The following is a 14,944-nucleotide window of genomic DNA, read 5'->3' as shown; positions in this document are numbered from 1 at the left end:
GCGAGAGTTGGCGGTGCCCCCGGTCGGCGCCGCTCCGGTTCGGGCAGAGCGCGGGGGCCGGGCCGGGCCGGGGGCGGCGGCGGCTCCGGGGCCCTTCGGCCGGGGATCCGCGCCAAGGCCCCGCCACCGCCGCTGAGGCCGCGGGCAGCGCTCCGGGCCCGGGCCCCGCCTTCCCGGGGCGCCCCCGCGGCCGCGCTGCCCGCCGGGCCTGGGCCCCTCGGATGAGGCGGTGAGGCCGCGGCGCTTCCCCCTCCCCTCCCGGGTCCTTCCCCCGTCCCCTCCCCGTCCCTCCCGCCTCCTCCGGGGCCTCGGGCCCCGCTCCTCATGTAGGAGGGAGGACCGAGGCCGGGGTGGATGGTGCGAGGGGCGGGCGCGGAGGGAGTTTGAAGTTCGGGGCTTTCGCGGAGTTCCCCCCGCGCCGTTCCCGAACGCAGCGGGGGAGGAATGCCAAATCCGGAGAGACATGGGGGCAAGAAGGACGGCGGCGGGGGGTCCTCGCAGCCGGGCAGCGGGAGCTCCAACAGCAAGGAGAGGCACCGGGCGGGCTCCAGGCACAAGAGGCACAAGTCCAGGCACTCCAAGGAGTCCCCGCTGGCGGCCCAGGAAACGGCGGCGCCCCTGGGAGCGGTGATCAAGCCGCTGGTGGAGTACGATGACATCAGCTCGGACTCGGACACCTTCTCCGACGATGTGGCCCTCAAGCTGGACAGGAGGGACAACGAGGAGAGGAGGGCGGAGAGGAGCGAGAGGGCCCAGAAGCACCGGCACCACCAGCACAAACGGCTCCGGGAGCTGATGAAGAGCAAACAGGCGGAGAAAGACAGGAAGTTGGAAAAGAGCCTGGATGCTTCCAGCAGGTCCGCCAAGGAGAGGATATCGGGATCCTCCAAGAGGCTTCTGGAGAGCGAGGAGCACCCCAAGGCGCTTTCCTCCAAGAGCAGCAACAAGGAGTCGCGCTCGGCCAAGGCGCACAAGGAGAAATCCAGGAAGGAGCGGGAGCTCAAGTCCAGCCACAAAGAGCGCAGCAAGAGCCATCGGAAAAGGGATGCTCCCAAAAGTTACAAAACCATCGACAGCCCGAAGAGGAAATCTAGGAGCCCGCACAGGAAATGGTCGGACAGCCCGAAACTGGACGACAGCCCCTCGGGAGCGTCTTACGTCCAGGAGTACGACCTCAGCCCGCCCCGCTCGCACACCTCCAGCACCTACGATCCCTATAGGAAGAGCCCCGGCGGCTCCTCGCGCCGGCAGTCCCTCAGCCCGCCCTACAAGGAGCCTGTGGCCTACCAGTCCAACGCCCGCTCGCCCAGCCCCTACAGCCGGCGGCAGCGGTCCGTGAGCCCCTACGGCCGGAGGCGCTCGTCCAGCTACGAGCGGGGCAGCGGCTCGTACAGCGGGAGGTCCCCGAGCCCCTATGGCCGCCGCCGCTCCAGCAGCCCCTTCGCCTCCAAGCGCTCCGTGAGCCGGAGCCCCATCACCAGGTGCGTGTATCACCTCGCCCCGGGAGCTGGGAAGGGGTTGGGGTGGAGCTGGGGATGCGGAGGGCATGAAGGGAGCTCCAAGGAAGATGGGGTGAGGCGGTTTAGGAGAGGTTGGAATGGCTGGGTAAGGGGGAATAGGTTCAGATTGAAGGAGGGTGGGTTTGGATGGGATGTTAGGAGAAAGTTCTTCCATGTGAGGGTGGGGAAGGCCTGCCACAGGGTGGCCAGGGAAGTTGTGGGTGCTCCATCCCTGGAGATGTCCAAGGTTGGACAGGACATGGAGCAACCTGGAATAGTGGAAGGTGTCCCTGCCCATGGCATGGCATGGAATGGGATGGTCTTGAAGGTCCTTTCCAACCCAAACCATTCCATGATTCCATGAACTCCCTTCCTCCCCGAATTTGCCCGTGGGGTGATGTGTGTGGAGTCGCTTTGGTTGGGATCACAGCAATTCCCTTGGAATTGGAGTTCACCCTCCAGGAAACGCCTCTGTTGCAGCGTCCATGTTGGCTCCGGGCAGGGAGGCTGGATGAGCTCCTGGGATTAGGTTACACCCACCTCTGGAGTGGCCCCTGCGTGGGGAGGGCTGTGCTCCCGCTGCTCCCGGCAGCATCTAATCGCTTACCTGGCGGGAAGTTCAGCCAGGGAAATGTTTTCACCTGTTTCTGGAAGCCTCTGTCTGTTTACTACATGTGGGAACTTGATCCCACTTTTCAGGAGGGCTGGTTTGGGGTGGATTTTGCTCTTTCTGAACTGACTTGTCTTTTCTTTTTCCCTTGGATTAGAGACAGCCACGTGCAAACTCCATCTCTCAGCCTAAACTTTCTTTTCTCAGCTCTAAAGTTTCTTCTTTCCCTTCTGAAATCTGGGCATTCTGGAAGGGCGAGGAGCAACCAGCTGAATTTTGGTTTAACTCTTATTTTCCCTCTTTTTTTCCTTTCACTCAGTAACTTTGCTACAGAAGGAAACAAGTATTTCAAGGTAGCTCGGTGTGTTTTATTTCAGGTGTTCATTAATCATCCTGTGACATAGTCTAATGTTGATCCTTCCTTTTTCTAGCTTTGGCTTATGTTCAGTGAGTTTCCAGTTGTCACCATGGATGCTGTGGAGCTTTGCTTGGAGCTCCATGGCAATTCAGATGTGACCTGGAATGCAATGGCTATAGGAATGCTCTGCTCCCTGGTTGCTGTGCTGCATCCTCCAGCTCAGCAGTTCCCAGAGCACACGGGGCTTTTGGAATTTGGTCTTTGTCACTAAAAACTCTGAACTCCAGGAATGCTGTCTTCCACGGAGGACTTGCCTTTGTCCTTGCTGGGAGTTCTGTGTTGGTTTCAGCCCCCTGGAATCTCCGACGTAAAATCTCCCTATTCCACTGTGATTTTACAATGTGAAAATTTCCTCCAGGCTGCTGCTCCTCTGCCCTGTTTTCTCTGTGTTCACCTGGGAGGTTCTCAGGGATAGGCCTGGATGGTTTTCTCCTCTTTCCCTTCAATCTTTTTTGCCTGTTGGTGCTGCTCTGACACGTTGTTTACTAATCCTTTGGGAAGAGTAAGGATGCAGTGGTAGGAGGTGTCTGTTCACTGATACAACCCTGTGTTAGGGCACTGGATAAGTGTCTGTCCAGCCCTGAACAGGGAAAAGCCACTGGGAGCTGCAGTGATATCCTAAGAGCTGTGTTTCCCCCAGGTTACTCCACTCTGCAGGAGAAGCTCTCTGTGTAAATGTCTGGTTGCTTCTGAGTTGAGAAATCCAGCAGTAACATTTTCCTGAGTGATGGGAGCAGCTTCAGAGCACTTTGTGCTGCTTCCCCAAACTTTCAGGCCTACTTTATAAGGACATCTTTGACTAAATGCTGGACCCCAAACCAGATAGGTTCCAAAGGTTACTCACTGTTTACACTCAGCTTGTACCAAACTCTATGAATGTCTGACTTGATAACTTACTCTCCTCTCTTTCCTGGGCAGATAACTCACTGACTGTGTGAGGTATATTGGAAAACATCTGTCTGCAGTGGTTGTAGTAAAGGGACAGAGGGGATTTCATGTTTTCCATATGTCAGGTGAATTGCCAGTTGTAATTCATGTGTTAGTTTTGCTTTGTGGAGTTCCCAGGCTGTGAGGTGAGATGGGAGGGAGGAATTTGTGGTCAGGTGTGTCCAGGAGCCAGAGTGGGGCTCACCTGAGGGAGTGGGTGGGCTGAGCCCTCCTCACCTTGATGTGCTGCAGGTGAGTGAGGACTGATCCCTTCTGTGTCCCCTGTGGAGGGACAGGAACATTTTTGGGAGACAAAACCTCTTTAACTGGCACACTCAGGCACTGAACACCTGACCACAGCTTACCTTCCTCAGGCTTTTCTGGGACACTCAGTCATTTCCCCTGACTGACAATATGGGAGGTGGTTTCAGTGCATTCTGTGTTTTCTTTCATCTCCACCTCCAAAGCGCAGCGTTAGGGAACTGAATCCACATGCTGTGCTGATTGGAGAAAATCCAGAGTGTTTGCATTTCCAGTGGCTGTGGGAAACAACTCGCTTCCCATCGAGGAGGAAACGAGGATGATTTGGTCAGTAGGGAAAATAACAGCTGCGCTTTGCCATTCTGTGTGGCAACTGTTGTCACTGCAGCTAAAACAGGGAGATGAAATTCCAGAGTCCCTCAGCTTGCTGGAGGTGGGATGTGCTGTGCAGTGGTGTAGTAGTGAGGTGTGAGTGTGCACGTGCTGGAGTAGTGGCTGTTATAACACAGGTCATTGCCATGGGGAAAGGTTGCTGGGCATTCAGAAAGAAGAAATAAAGCTTGTTTCCTGAGAATTTGGAGAAGTCAGGCTTCCCAGATAGTATTTTCTGCTTTATCCTCAACTCTGTGTTGTTTAGGGCAGGTAAAATATTGAAAGAGCTGTGGGTGTTCCTAGGAGATGGATAATAAGGAATTATGTGGCTGTGGTGTTCTGCAGGTCTCCTCTGCTGACACCTGTTAACCATGGCCATCTCAGCATGGAAGGTTCTAGCATTCCCTTCTCCAAAAAGCATTCCAATATTCTGTTTGTGAGACTTAAATGAATCCCATAACTCTTTTTAATTTGGATTTTTAGATGAAGCCATCATCTCTGACTTTGTTAATTCACAGTTGTCGTGGTTGGTATTTTATGTCTGTTTTCCAGTTCTGGAGGGACAGCAGGGTGGGTTTTAATCCCTGAGCATTTTTATCTAGAAGGAGGAAGGCATGTGAGGCTGAATTGCCCCTCATCCACCAAGGATAACCTTAGCAAAGCAAGTAAGGTGTGGAATGTTACAGCAAGGCTTAATAAATTAAGGCTGAAAGGGGCAAAAGTGCTCAAAAGAGGTTGCAGGTAAAGCCACAAAAATCATTCCAGAGGATGGGAATGGTTCTCTTCCAGTAGCTAAACCTGCCTGTGCATCTTCTATACTTTATTGCCTATTTTTTTTAAATAGCCAGTGATCAAATGCCTCTCAGAAAGTGCTGTGGGTCTTGGTGGTTTTGGAGCTAATGATGGGAGGAGAAGTTTTTTGTGGTGTTGTTGCTGGTGGTGTTGGTGGAGCTGGGAGAGCAGGAAGGCTTCTGGATGTGGAGCCTTTTCCATGTCTCACGAAGCAGCTGTAAACAGCAGCCTGGAAAATGGGCTTGGGAACAGCAGTTGTTTGTGTGGTGACTGCAGGTGATTATTGTTAGTGAAGAGAAAAAGGGTAAATGGTGCCTGTGGAGTGAAGAGGACTGGGAAGGAATGAGTGGATTTATTCCTGGTGGAGCAGAGGAGTGTGGATATTTGCTGCTGGAATGTCAGGGGGTCATTCCAGCCCTGGGCAGTGCTGGTTCTGTGGTGCAGCTCCTGCAGCAGCCCCTGGATGAAGCTCTGACCATTCCACCACTTGTCCAGCCTCACCTGTCCTGGTCCAGTCAGGTGTCCCTGGTGGCTCTTTCTAAATTAACATCATTAAAGTAAGACTGGACTTTGGGAGAAGTTCACTTTGGGTCTGCTGAGCTATCTGGTTTGATTGCTCTGCATCCAGCTGAATTAAACCCCTGTGAGGGTGGGGAGGCCCTGGCCCAGGGTGCCCAGAGAAGTTGTGGTTGCCCTGAATCCCTGGAAGTGTCCAAGGCCAGGCTGGACAGGGTTTGTAGTATCCTGGGATGGTGGAAGGTGTCCCTGCCCATGGCAGGGGGTGGTACTAGATGACCTTTAAGGTCTCTTCTAACCCAAAGCATTCCATGATTCCATGAATTGGAGTAACTGTTGGAGGTTAATCATGAGGGAGGATGGAAAACAAGGAGCAGGAAAGGGAGCAGTGTCATAGTCTTGAACAATCCATCCTGACTGAATTGCAATAGGGAATATTAACCCCAAAACTATTTGTGGTTGTAGTGAACGACATCCTGCAGGATTCATTAGGGATGTTTTCCATAGCCTGAAATTGTCTTAGAGTTGGTGAAAAGGTAACTCCTCTCCCAGCTCGTGGTGACAGGCAAAGTGCAGCCCAGACTGTTGGTTCACAGAGCAGAAACCTTGGATAAAGGTGATCCCATGGCAGAACAGTGTGCTGAGGAGGGAAACAGCTGTGTGGCTGCAGAGCCCACTGTTTTCTCCTCCTGGTTGTATATTTATTTTACAAGTCTAAAGGTAAGGACTTACCTACAGCCCTGGTGTTCTTTGACCACTGCAAGCCACGAGGGTTGGGGTTGTACTTGCAAGTGAGAGGGAGGAATGCTGATCCTTGGAGTAGGGAGGGAACCCCACACACTCCCTGTGGGGAGATCCTTCACCTCCCACAGTCCCTCCTGGAAGGTGCTGCTGGTGTTCAGCCAGGAACTTTCTGTTGTCTCAGTTCTCCAGTTTATTTTCCAAACATTTATTTGTCTTGGGATGTTACTAATTGGTGGTAATTATGTTGTGAGTGTGGTTACAAGCGAGCCACTGTCACCTGGGTTTGATCTGCTGCTATCAGGTGTGTTTTACAACTACTGTGGGACTGTTTTGAGGGAATTCCACATTTTCCAAATTAGATGTGTCCTGAGTAATAAATCCTGGAGTGCCATTTTTGTTATGATATTTGTAGGGTCTGATCTCAGAATTTTTGATTGTCCTGTTGGCATCAGAGCCCACCACACCATTAAAGCCTCCTGCCTCACCCTGCCCAATCCTAGTTCCTGCTGGAGTGGAGGAAACACTTCTGGCTTATCAGGAATTTGATGTGAACACTGGAAGTATCAGTTTCCACTTCCATTTTAGTTTTTTTCTGGTTTCCCATCAGTCTTCCCTCTCAGAGTAGTTCATGTGGTGTGAACCCCAATGGTGTGAGTTGTTTCCTGCCCTGCTTCTCTCCCAGCACAGATTTTTCAGTGATTATTTCTGCACACACACCTGATTTAGAGCCCATTTTTTGCAGGGGAAGACCAAGACCAATAGAGTTAAAACACCTGGGGTCTTTTTTCCCTTCTCCCAAATCACACTATGCAAATTTGAGTTCTGATGGCAGTAAAAGAAGCAGGGGGAAAATGAGCCTGAAGTGTGAGATTTCCTGTGGCAGCGTTCCCATGAGGGCAGTCATGTTTTATCCGTGGTTTCCTTTAAAGTTCCACATAATTCCTGTAAAAGATTCCTGAACTGCCAGCTCATCCTCTTGACTGAGGTCTCCTGTTGGGTGTGTGAGCTGTGATCTCCTCTTTATTCTGGGGCTTGTCCAGCCTTGATCCTTCGTTTCTCTTCCTGGTGTGACAGTGGCACAGGGAGAATGGATGAAGATGATGGCATAAACCTGCTCCTGATTGACTCATAAACCCTTTTCAATAGCTTTAGTCTCTCCTGACAGGCATTGAGGACTCTCAGAGCTGACCAATAATGGATTCAGCTGGTGGTGAGTAGCTCAGAGGGCGAAAGAAACTCCGTTTGACTTCTCTCCCCACTGTTCTCTCCCCAGGAAATCCGTGAAGTCCCGGAGCCGCAGTCCTGGATATTCAAGACACTCATCTCACAGTAAAAAGCAGAGGTCTGGCTCCCGCAGTCGCCATTCCAGCATCTCCCCCACCAGGCTCCCACTGAACTCCAGCCTCGGAGCAGAGCTCAGCAGGAAGAAGAAGGAGCGAGCGGCTGCAGCAGCCGCCGCAGCCAAGGTGGATGGCAAAGAGGCGAAGGGCTCCCCCGTTTTCCTGGCTAGGAAGGAAAACAGCTTGGCTGAACTGAAGGAGGCTGGGACGGAGTCTAAAAAGGTCACCAAAACTGTTAAATCTGAGAAACCTCCGGACACGGACTCGGTTAATTTACTGTACACCAACGCAGAGCCTAAAGCCCCTGCGGAGACAACGAAATCCAAGGCAGAGGAGAACTCAGAGAGGAAACATCCTGTTCCAGTTAGGGATTCCAAACCCACGGGAACAAAAGACTCAAAGCCTGTAGCAGTGGTAGAGGACCTGGTATCTCCAAAGGAGACAGACACGGCGGAGAAGGAGATCCCACCCCCTCTCCCCTCAATCAAATCCCCTCCTCCACCTCTGCCCACCACCACCCCTCCGCCTCCCACGCCGCCGCTGCCGCCGCTGCCACCGTCACCCGCTGTCCCTCCGCTGCCTCCAGCCCAAGTGACTCCCGTTCAGGTCCCTACTTCAGCCCCAACGTCTTTGCCATCTTCTTCCCACCCAAGGACGTCTACTTTATCCTCTCAGGTGAACTCCCAGTCCTCTGTCCAGGTGGCTCCAAAAACCCAAGTGTCTGTGACGGCTGCTATCCCACACCTGAAAACTTCCACCTTGCCTCCGCTTCCGCTCCCCCCTATTTTAGTTGGGGAAGATGACTTGGATAGGTAAGGTCACACCAGAGCATCCCCCTTTGCATTTAAGAGCAAAGCCTTGAATAAAGAGGGGGTTTTTTTGGGTTGGTTTTACAGTTATGAGCTTATCCTGCAGAGTACAACTGGTATAAAGGTGTTGTTCCAGGGCCGTTCCAGGTGTTGGCCCTGCCAGGTTTGTGTGGAGAGTTTTGTGATCCCATGCAGGTAGTTGCCTCTTTTCTCTGTGGGAAACAGGAGGTTTGGCTGCTGCTTTAGTGCTGCTCAGTAAAGGTTTCACATCACTTCTTACTCATGTTTATTACAGGGATGGAATGTGGATCTGGGATTATGCCTCTTTGTGTTGGAGCTGTTTTCACAGTTGTTTTAAAATTGCCTTTTTTTTTGTTTGTTTTGTTTGTTTATTCGTTTGCTTAATTCCTCAAAAGCTTGTACTCAAAGAACAGGAAAAAGCTTAACAATTCCAATACAAGAACACAAACCAGAGCTTTTTCTGTTCCAGATTCACCAGCCACACCCGTGTGTAAAAACCAGCACTGGTTTAACTTGAGTATTGTCTTCATTCTTGAGTAATTGATACAATCCTTTATTCCTTGAGAAGTAGGTATTGTTCGTTTGAAAAGGTTTCAAAATGAGTGAAACTGCACCTACTATGACTTTATTTCCTAATAATTTCTGAGCAAAACTTGCATACTTGGCTCTGTCCCTCTGGCTGTGCTGGGGGTGGTTGTGATGAACTTGTCTGAAAACCCCATTATGGAGGTTTCTTTTGGTGGGAAGAGGAGGAAGAAATAGAATATCTCCAGAACAGAGTGGAGAAGAAAAAACCCCAATTATTTGTCTTTCCTCTCCTTTTCTAGCTGTTAGTGTGTTGCAGTGCTGTTAACTTAAGGTCATCAGTGATACTTATTTCTTTTTCTACTTGATCTGCTTAGCCTGCAGTTCCCTAAAAACTCCTGCATCTTCCCAGCCATCACTAAAAATGTGGGACTGGGGAGTAAAGCATGTTTTTAGTGACCAGTGGGTTATCCCACAGTCCTGACTTGATACAATCACCCTGTGGTGAAGTGTTACACATTCTGAATAATTGAATTGGTTTTCATGGATGATTCTGGTATTGATGCCAGTCAGGAGAATGTTCTCAGTGCCTCAAACCCAGAAGTGAGCCTTGTTTTGTTTGTTGCCCTTCCTGAGCTGTTTGATGTTGTTCAGCAAATATTACTGAGGTTAAATGTCTCTGTGATGAGCAGGATCTCTGAGCTGCTTGCTGATTTTTCCCAACTCAAACATCAAGCAAAGCAAATCCTGCTGCAGTGTGTTCCCTCTTTTCCAATCCCAGAAGTTGTCCTGCAAATCTCTACTTGATTTTTTTCAACCACTCACACCTAGAGTTCTTTATTTTTTTTTTAACCACACAGATGTGGTTTAGCTCTATAAAAGTGTTTTATCTCTGACCTCAGGGCTAGGGTGATGAGGGTGATGCTGGAGCTCAGTAAATGGCTCTGTGTGAATTTTTCCCAATAAAAGGGTGGGAAATCCTACTCATTTTGCTGCGTCTGGTGGCAGTTCCATGTAGCCCTGACTGTGCAGAATCTCCCCCTTCACCAACTGCCTTCCTTTCTATGAGCAAAACTCTTTGAGCTGGACTTTTGTCCTTGCTGAGCCTGGGGAACGTTCCAGTCCTGAGCACAGGGTTGGAAATTTGGCTTTGAAGTGTCCAAGGACAGAACACGCCTCATTCAAGCAGACACTCTGTAACCTCCCCAGAATCATCACCCTCTGCAATGCTTTTAGGCCTGGCTGGTTCACCAGGAGAGGAGGAAAAGCTGTTTGGGAGGATTTGGTACAAACTTTGTCCTGGTGGTGTCCTCTGAAGGTGCAGAGCTTGTGCAGCTTCTTGGGAACGCAACACTCACCTGGCTGACATTCCTGATAGTTTAGGGGTTCCTGCTGGTTCAGGGGTGCCATTCCTGCTGGTTTAGGGGGGAGGAGGAAAGGAGATCAAAGAGCCTTTGTGGTGCTCTTGGTGATCACACTTTGTCTTTGCTTGGGCAGCTCTGAAGGCTTGGTTTGGTTTCCTTCCCCTGGTGGCTGCCCAGGTGTGCTGGGGGAACTGAATTTACAGGAACCAAGTGCTGATATGCAAATAGAGAACTGAGCACAGATAAAAGGCAAGAAAATGGGAATTTTTGGTAAAAGGGAGAGGCTGAGCACTGCAGGTTCACTCTCCAGACACACCTTCACTCTTCCCAGCATGGCCTTGCAAAGGAGTTGTTTTTGAGGGGTGTCTGGAAAAAGGCTGAATCTTTTTGTGGTTTAGTGGTGAACATGGCAGTGTTTTATGGTTGGACTTGATCTTTTCCAGCCTTAACAATTCCACGATTCATTGTAGATATTTGAACACAATCATTCTGCTCCTAAGGAATTTGCTGTCAATGGTGGGAGAGTTTCAGCCCATCCACCTCTGCCATACCTGGTATTTCTTGTCTTTCTCCTTCCCTAAGCAAGTTTCACAAGAGATTTTCATGCAGTTAGGTTAGGCAGTGTCTAATAAAATAATTGGGAAAATGACCTATTTCCATCAGTTCGTTTATTCTGAAGTGTTAGACCTGATGGTATAAACACCAAACCTGCTCCCTGCCCTAAAAACAGACCTGGGAAGGCTGTGTGGATCTCTTTATCTTTTTCTTTTCCTGGTGAAGCAGAGATTTGCATAGAGAATTCGTGACTACTCAGACCTAGGAATTCTCCTTACTGAGTACATGAAAGGGGAAGTAGGTTCTGCTCCTGGAACACTTGCCATTCTAAACCAAACTTCTGATGCTGTTAGTAATTGGATTTAAAAAATCAACTTCTGGTTCCTCAGCAACATTCAGGAGTTAAAACCACATTTCAGTCCTTGCTAAGAGGCTAGAAGTTACTTGTATAGAGAGGTTTAACTCTGGCTCTGTGTTTACATTGGTCCTCACCAAGTCATGCATTTAATTTCGTGATGGTAAATGGAGTAAATAGGGGAAGTAAAGGTCAGAAAGTGGGTGCTGGCTGATCCCCTGAGCTGCCTCACAGGAAACTCTGAATTACTGGTACTGATTTGTGCAAACTGAGCGAGTTCTAGTGCAGCCCTGGGTGTTCATTTACTGATGTGTTCCACTCTGACACTTTTCTCTCCTGGTGTGTTAGCACTGTAAATTTTAAGGTCATTTTATTTTATACTTGGCTGCGCTGATTTTGACACTCAAACCTCACACTGTCAACCAGAGCTGTTGTCCTACAGTAGCATTTTTTTTTTGTTTGTTCGTTTACCTGGCTGTGGAGTCTGACTTCTGTGTTGTATTAACTTTTCGGAGTTTAGTCCAAAAGAGATTCTTCCTCCAAAACCTGTGAAGAAAGATAGAGAGCAGAGACCACGACACTTACTCACGGACCTCCCGCTCCCCCCAGAGCTCCCTGGGGGGGACCCATCTCCTCCCGACTCCCCGGAACCAAAGGCAGCCACACCACCTCAGCAACCCTTCAAAAAGAGACCAAAGTAAGGCTGACTTCTTTATTTTTATTTTAATCTTTGAGTCTCTTAAGTCCCCAGACTCGTTTGAGAGCTCTTTGTTGAGGGAAGTGAGATGGGGGACAAAACCAGTTCCTATTTCTGTATTATTCAGTGTAATGATGGTTTCCTGTGGGTTGTTTCATGTTTGGACCCTCAACTAAAGGCAGCTTGCCCCATTTATTTGAGAATTAATGGTAGAAGTTGCTGGAGTGTGTCATGTTCAATCTCCAGCCACACCTACCCCGAAAGCTCTTTTCTCTTTGATTTAGCCATGCCCATATTCCAAAAAACCTCTGGATGGGCATCTCTGTATAAAGCTGATGTTGCTTTCCAAAGCTGGTTGTTCCAAACAGGAGATGTCCATATTTTGTTAATAATTGAAGTGTTGGCCATGAAACTGCACTGGCACAGGGTGTCCAGGGAAGCTGTGGCTGCCCCTGGATCCCTGGAAATGCCCAAGGCCAGGTTGGATGTGGCTTGGAGCAACCTGGGATAGTGCAAGGTGTCCCTGCCCATGGCAGGGGTGGGATTGGATCATATTTAATGTCCCTTCCAACCCAAACCATTCTGGGATTCCATGATTACGTGTTCAAGGCACAGACCACTTCCCCTCATAACAAATTTAACCACTTTTTGAGGGAGCAAAATCCCTTGATGTTTTGTATAGAGTGTCTTCAATAAAAATCAAATGTCCAGCATCCTGCAAAATATCCCAAACATTAATTTTTGTCCTACTGTAGTATAATAATGCTACCCTGGATAATATTCCTGCACAGTACCTGAATCAGGAGGAATTGGGATTATACAGCAAAAATACATTAAACAGAACATTCCAATTCTCAGAATGCAAAGCTACCATGCCTGAGCTTCACTTTTGGTTTTTAGGGATTGACACAGTCAGGCAGGTGGTTTTTTTATGGGGTAACCTTGGGCTGAAGCTCTGGGGTGTCTCACAGAACTCTTCCTTCCTGCAGAATCTGTTGTCCTCGGTATGGGGAGAGGAGACAGACGGAAAGCGACTGGGGCAAGCGCTGTGTGGACAAGTTTGACATCATCGGGATAATCGGAGAAGGGACGTACGGGCAGGTGTACAAAGCCAAGGACAAGGACACAGGTGAGCATGGCACAGCGAGGTGAGCAAAGGTGTACAAAGCCAAGGACAAGGACACAGGTGAGCGAGGTGAGCAAAGGTGTACAAAGCTAAGGACAAGGACACAGGTGAGCGTGGCTGCAGCTCAGTCCCATCCAAGGCTCTGTGGCTGTGCTTAGCTCCCTTCCAATGCTGCTCCTTAGTGACAGATAGTAGGATGAGAAGTGATTCCAGCCCTGGGATAAGCACTTCCAGCAGGAGTTTGCAAAAGGGGTGGAAGAACAGGACAGGAGCTCTGGAATCCTGATTTTAGGGCCCAGGTTTTCCTGCTGTGCTGGTGGGATTCTATACCCTGGGGTGTGGATTGACACCTGGTCAGAGGTGCCAGCTTTTGAAATGGGCCTTTGTCAGAATTTATTGTAGCTTGGGAAATTCCAGGGTGAACATCCATTCCCCATTTCTGCTGGAGCAGGGTAGGAAAAGCACAGGTGAGACCTCCTGGCAGAGCAATTTAACTAAAATGATCATGGAGGTAACTAAAGCTGCCTCTGCTGCCCTTGGAGGGCATTTTCCATGCTTGTGGCTGCTCCCAACTTCCCTGGGAGAGCAGGGAGCTGTTGGCAGTGATGTGACCCCACTGTGACCCTGCTGTGGCCTGCAGGTGAGCTGGTGGCCCTGAAGAAGGTGCGCCTGGACAATGAGAAGGAAGGATTCCCCATCACAGCCATCCGGGAGATCAAAATCCTGCGGCAGCTCATCCACCGCAGCGTCGTCAACATGAAGGAGATTGTCACAGACAAACAAGATGCACTGGATTTCAAGAAGGACAAAGGTGGGGTTGGCTGCAGGGGTGGTTTGCTTTCAACACAGATGGGATGCAGCACCTTGGTTTAGTGTAAAACTTAGATTTGGGGGAGATTTGGTTCTTTGTGTTCCTCCTGGGGACAAAATCCAGTTTAAATCTGGATCTGGCCTCGCCTCAAGGGACAGATTCCAATCCAAGTGAGTTGATGGTTGCATTTCTGCAGAGTCAGAAAACAAAAAAAAAAAGCCTTTACAGGGTCACTTCTAGCACTGATTAATGGCAACAAACTTATTAATAGTGTGAAAGGTTTTCTGTCCTCAGTCACTGTGGAAGAAGTGCTTCAGCATCCCACTGGCTCTTGTTTGGGACCTTCTCTTCCAGGAGAGAGAAGGGAACAACCCAAACACGAGTTCAAACCATGCATGCCAGTGATCTCAACAAACTCTCTTCAAAGAAAATAACCAAAGCATGTAGGTAAATGTGGCCAGAACTTCAAAGGATTTTGAGTGTATATTTAATTTCTGATGTTGACTTGGTGAGGCTACTTAGTTGTTTAGGGTTTTTTTTTTTACCCCTTGAGGGAAAAGTTAGCCCAAACCATCACAGGACTGTGTTAAAGAAAATTGTAGAACTGCACAAAGACTCATTGAACAATTGAATTTCCTTTCATTCCTCCTCTTTTTTTTGTGTTTCCTTTTGTTTTCAACCATTTCTCTGTTTATTATCCCTAAAGGTGCCTTTTACCTTGTGTTTGAGTACATGGACCATGACCTAATGGGGCTGCTAGAATCTGGCTTGGTACATTTCTCAGAGGACCATATCAAGTCTTTCATGAAACAGTTAATGGAGGGTCTGGATTACTGTCACAAAAAGAATTTCCTTCATCGAGACATCAAGTGCTCCAACATCTTACTGAACAACAGGTAACCTGGCAGTGGATCCACTTCTCTCCAAGCTCTTTTCCCTGGGTTCAGCTGAGATCACCCAGTGTTATCCTCACCTTGGGGATGCTCAGGAGCAGGAGGTGTGAGAAGAATTGTGTCCATAATGACAACCAAATGTCTGGATATCCACCTAAAAAATTGCTCTGGGACATTGGCCTGTTGGGATGGGTTTGTGATGCAGATGATACTGAATTACTGGTGCTTTTCTTTTTCTTTTTTTTTTTTTTTTTACTTTTTATATCTTTGAAGCTTTAAATCAGAAATGGAGAATTAAGGTTTGGCACA

General features: G+C 49.2%; 1 protein-coding gene across 2 annotated transcripts in view; it reads left to right on the top strand.

The window, feature by feature from the left end:
- The first annotated feature begins 178 nt into the window (after window positions 1-178).
- CDK12 (cyclin dependent kinase 12) overlaps window positions 179-14,944 on the top strand; it is a 28,018-nt gene continuing 13,252 nt past the window's right edge. Inside the window, exons 1-6 of one of the 2 annotated variants that reach the window (XM_085083331.1) lie at window positions 179-1,481; window positions 7,413-8,291; window positions 11,629-11,805; window positions 12,795-12,934; window positions 13,572-13,742; window positions 14,449-14,638. In XM_085083331.1, the coding sequence (XP_084939457.1) occupies window positions 445-1,481; window positions 7,413-8,291; window positions 11,629-11,805; window positions 12,795-12,934; window positions 13,572-13,742; window positions 14,449-14,638 (2,594 nt within the window). In that variant the 5' untranslated portion in view covers window positions 179-444. The remainder of the gene's footprint in view (window positions 1,482-7,412; window positions 8,292-11,628; window positions 11,806-12,794; window positions 12,935-13,571; window positions 13,743-14,448; window positions 14,639-14,944) is intronic. The other variant, XM_085083332.1, reaches the window with a different exon arrangement.

The sequence above is a fragment of the Lichenostomus cassidix genome, chromosome 27, assembly GCF_008360975.1.
Source record: "Lichenostomus cassidix isolate B80296 chromosome 27, HeHo_3.0, whole genome shotgun sequence".
Classification (NCBI taxonomy): Eukaryota; Metazoa; Chordata; class Aves; order Passeriformes; family Meliphagidae; genus Lichenostomus; species Lichenostomus cassidix.
Note: the sequence above shows the minus strand (reverse complement) of the source record. Positions and strands in the feature narration are given on the sequence as shown.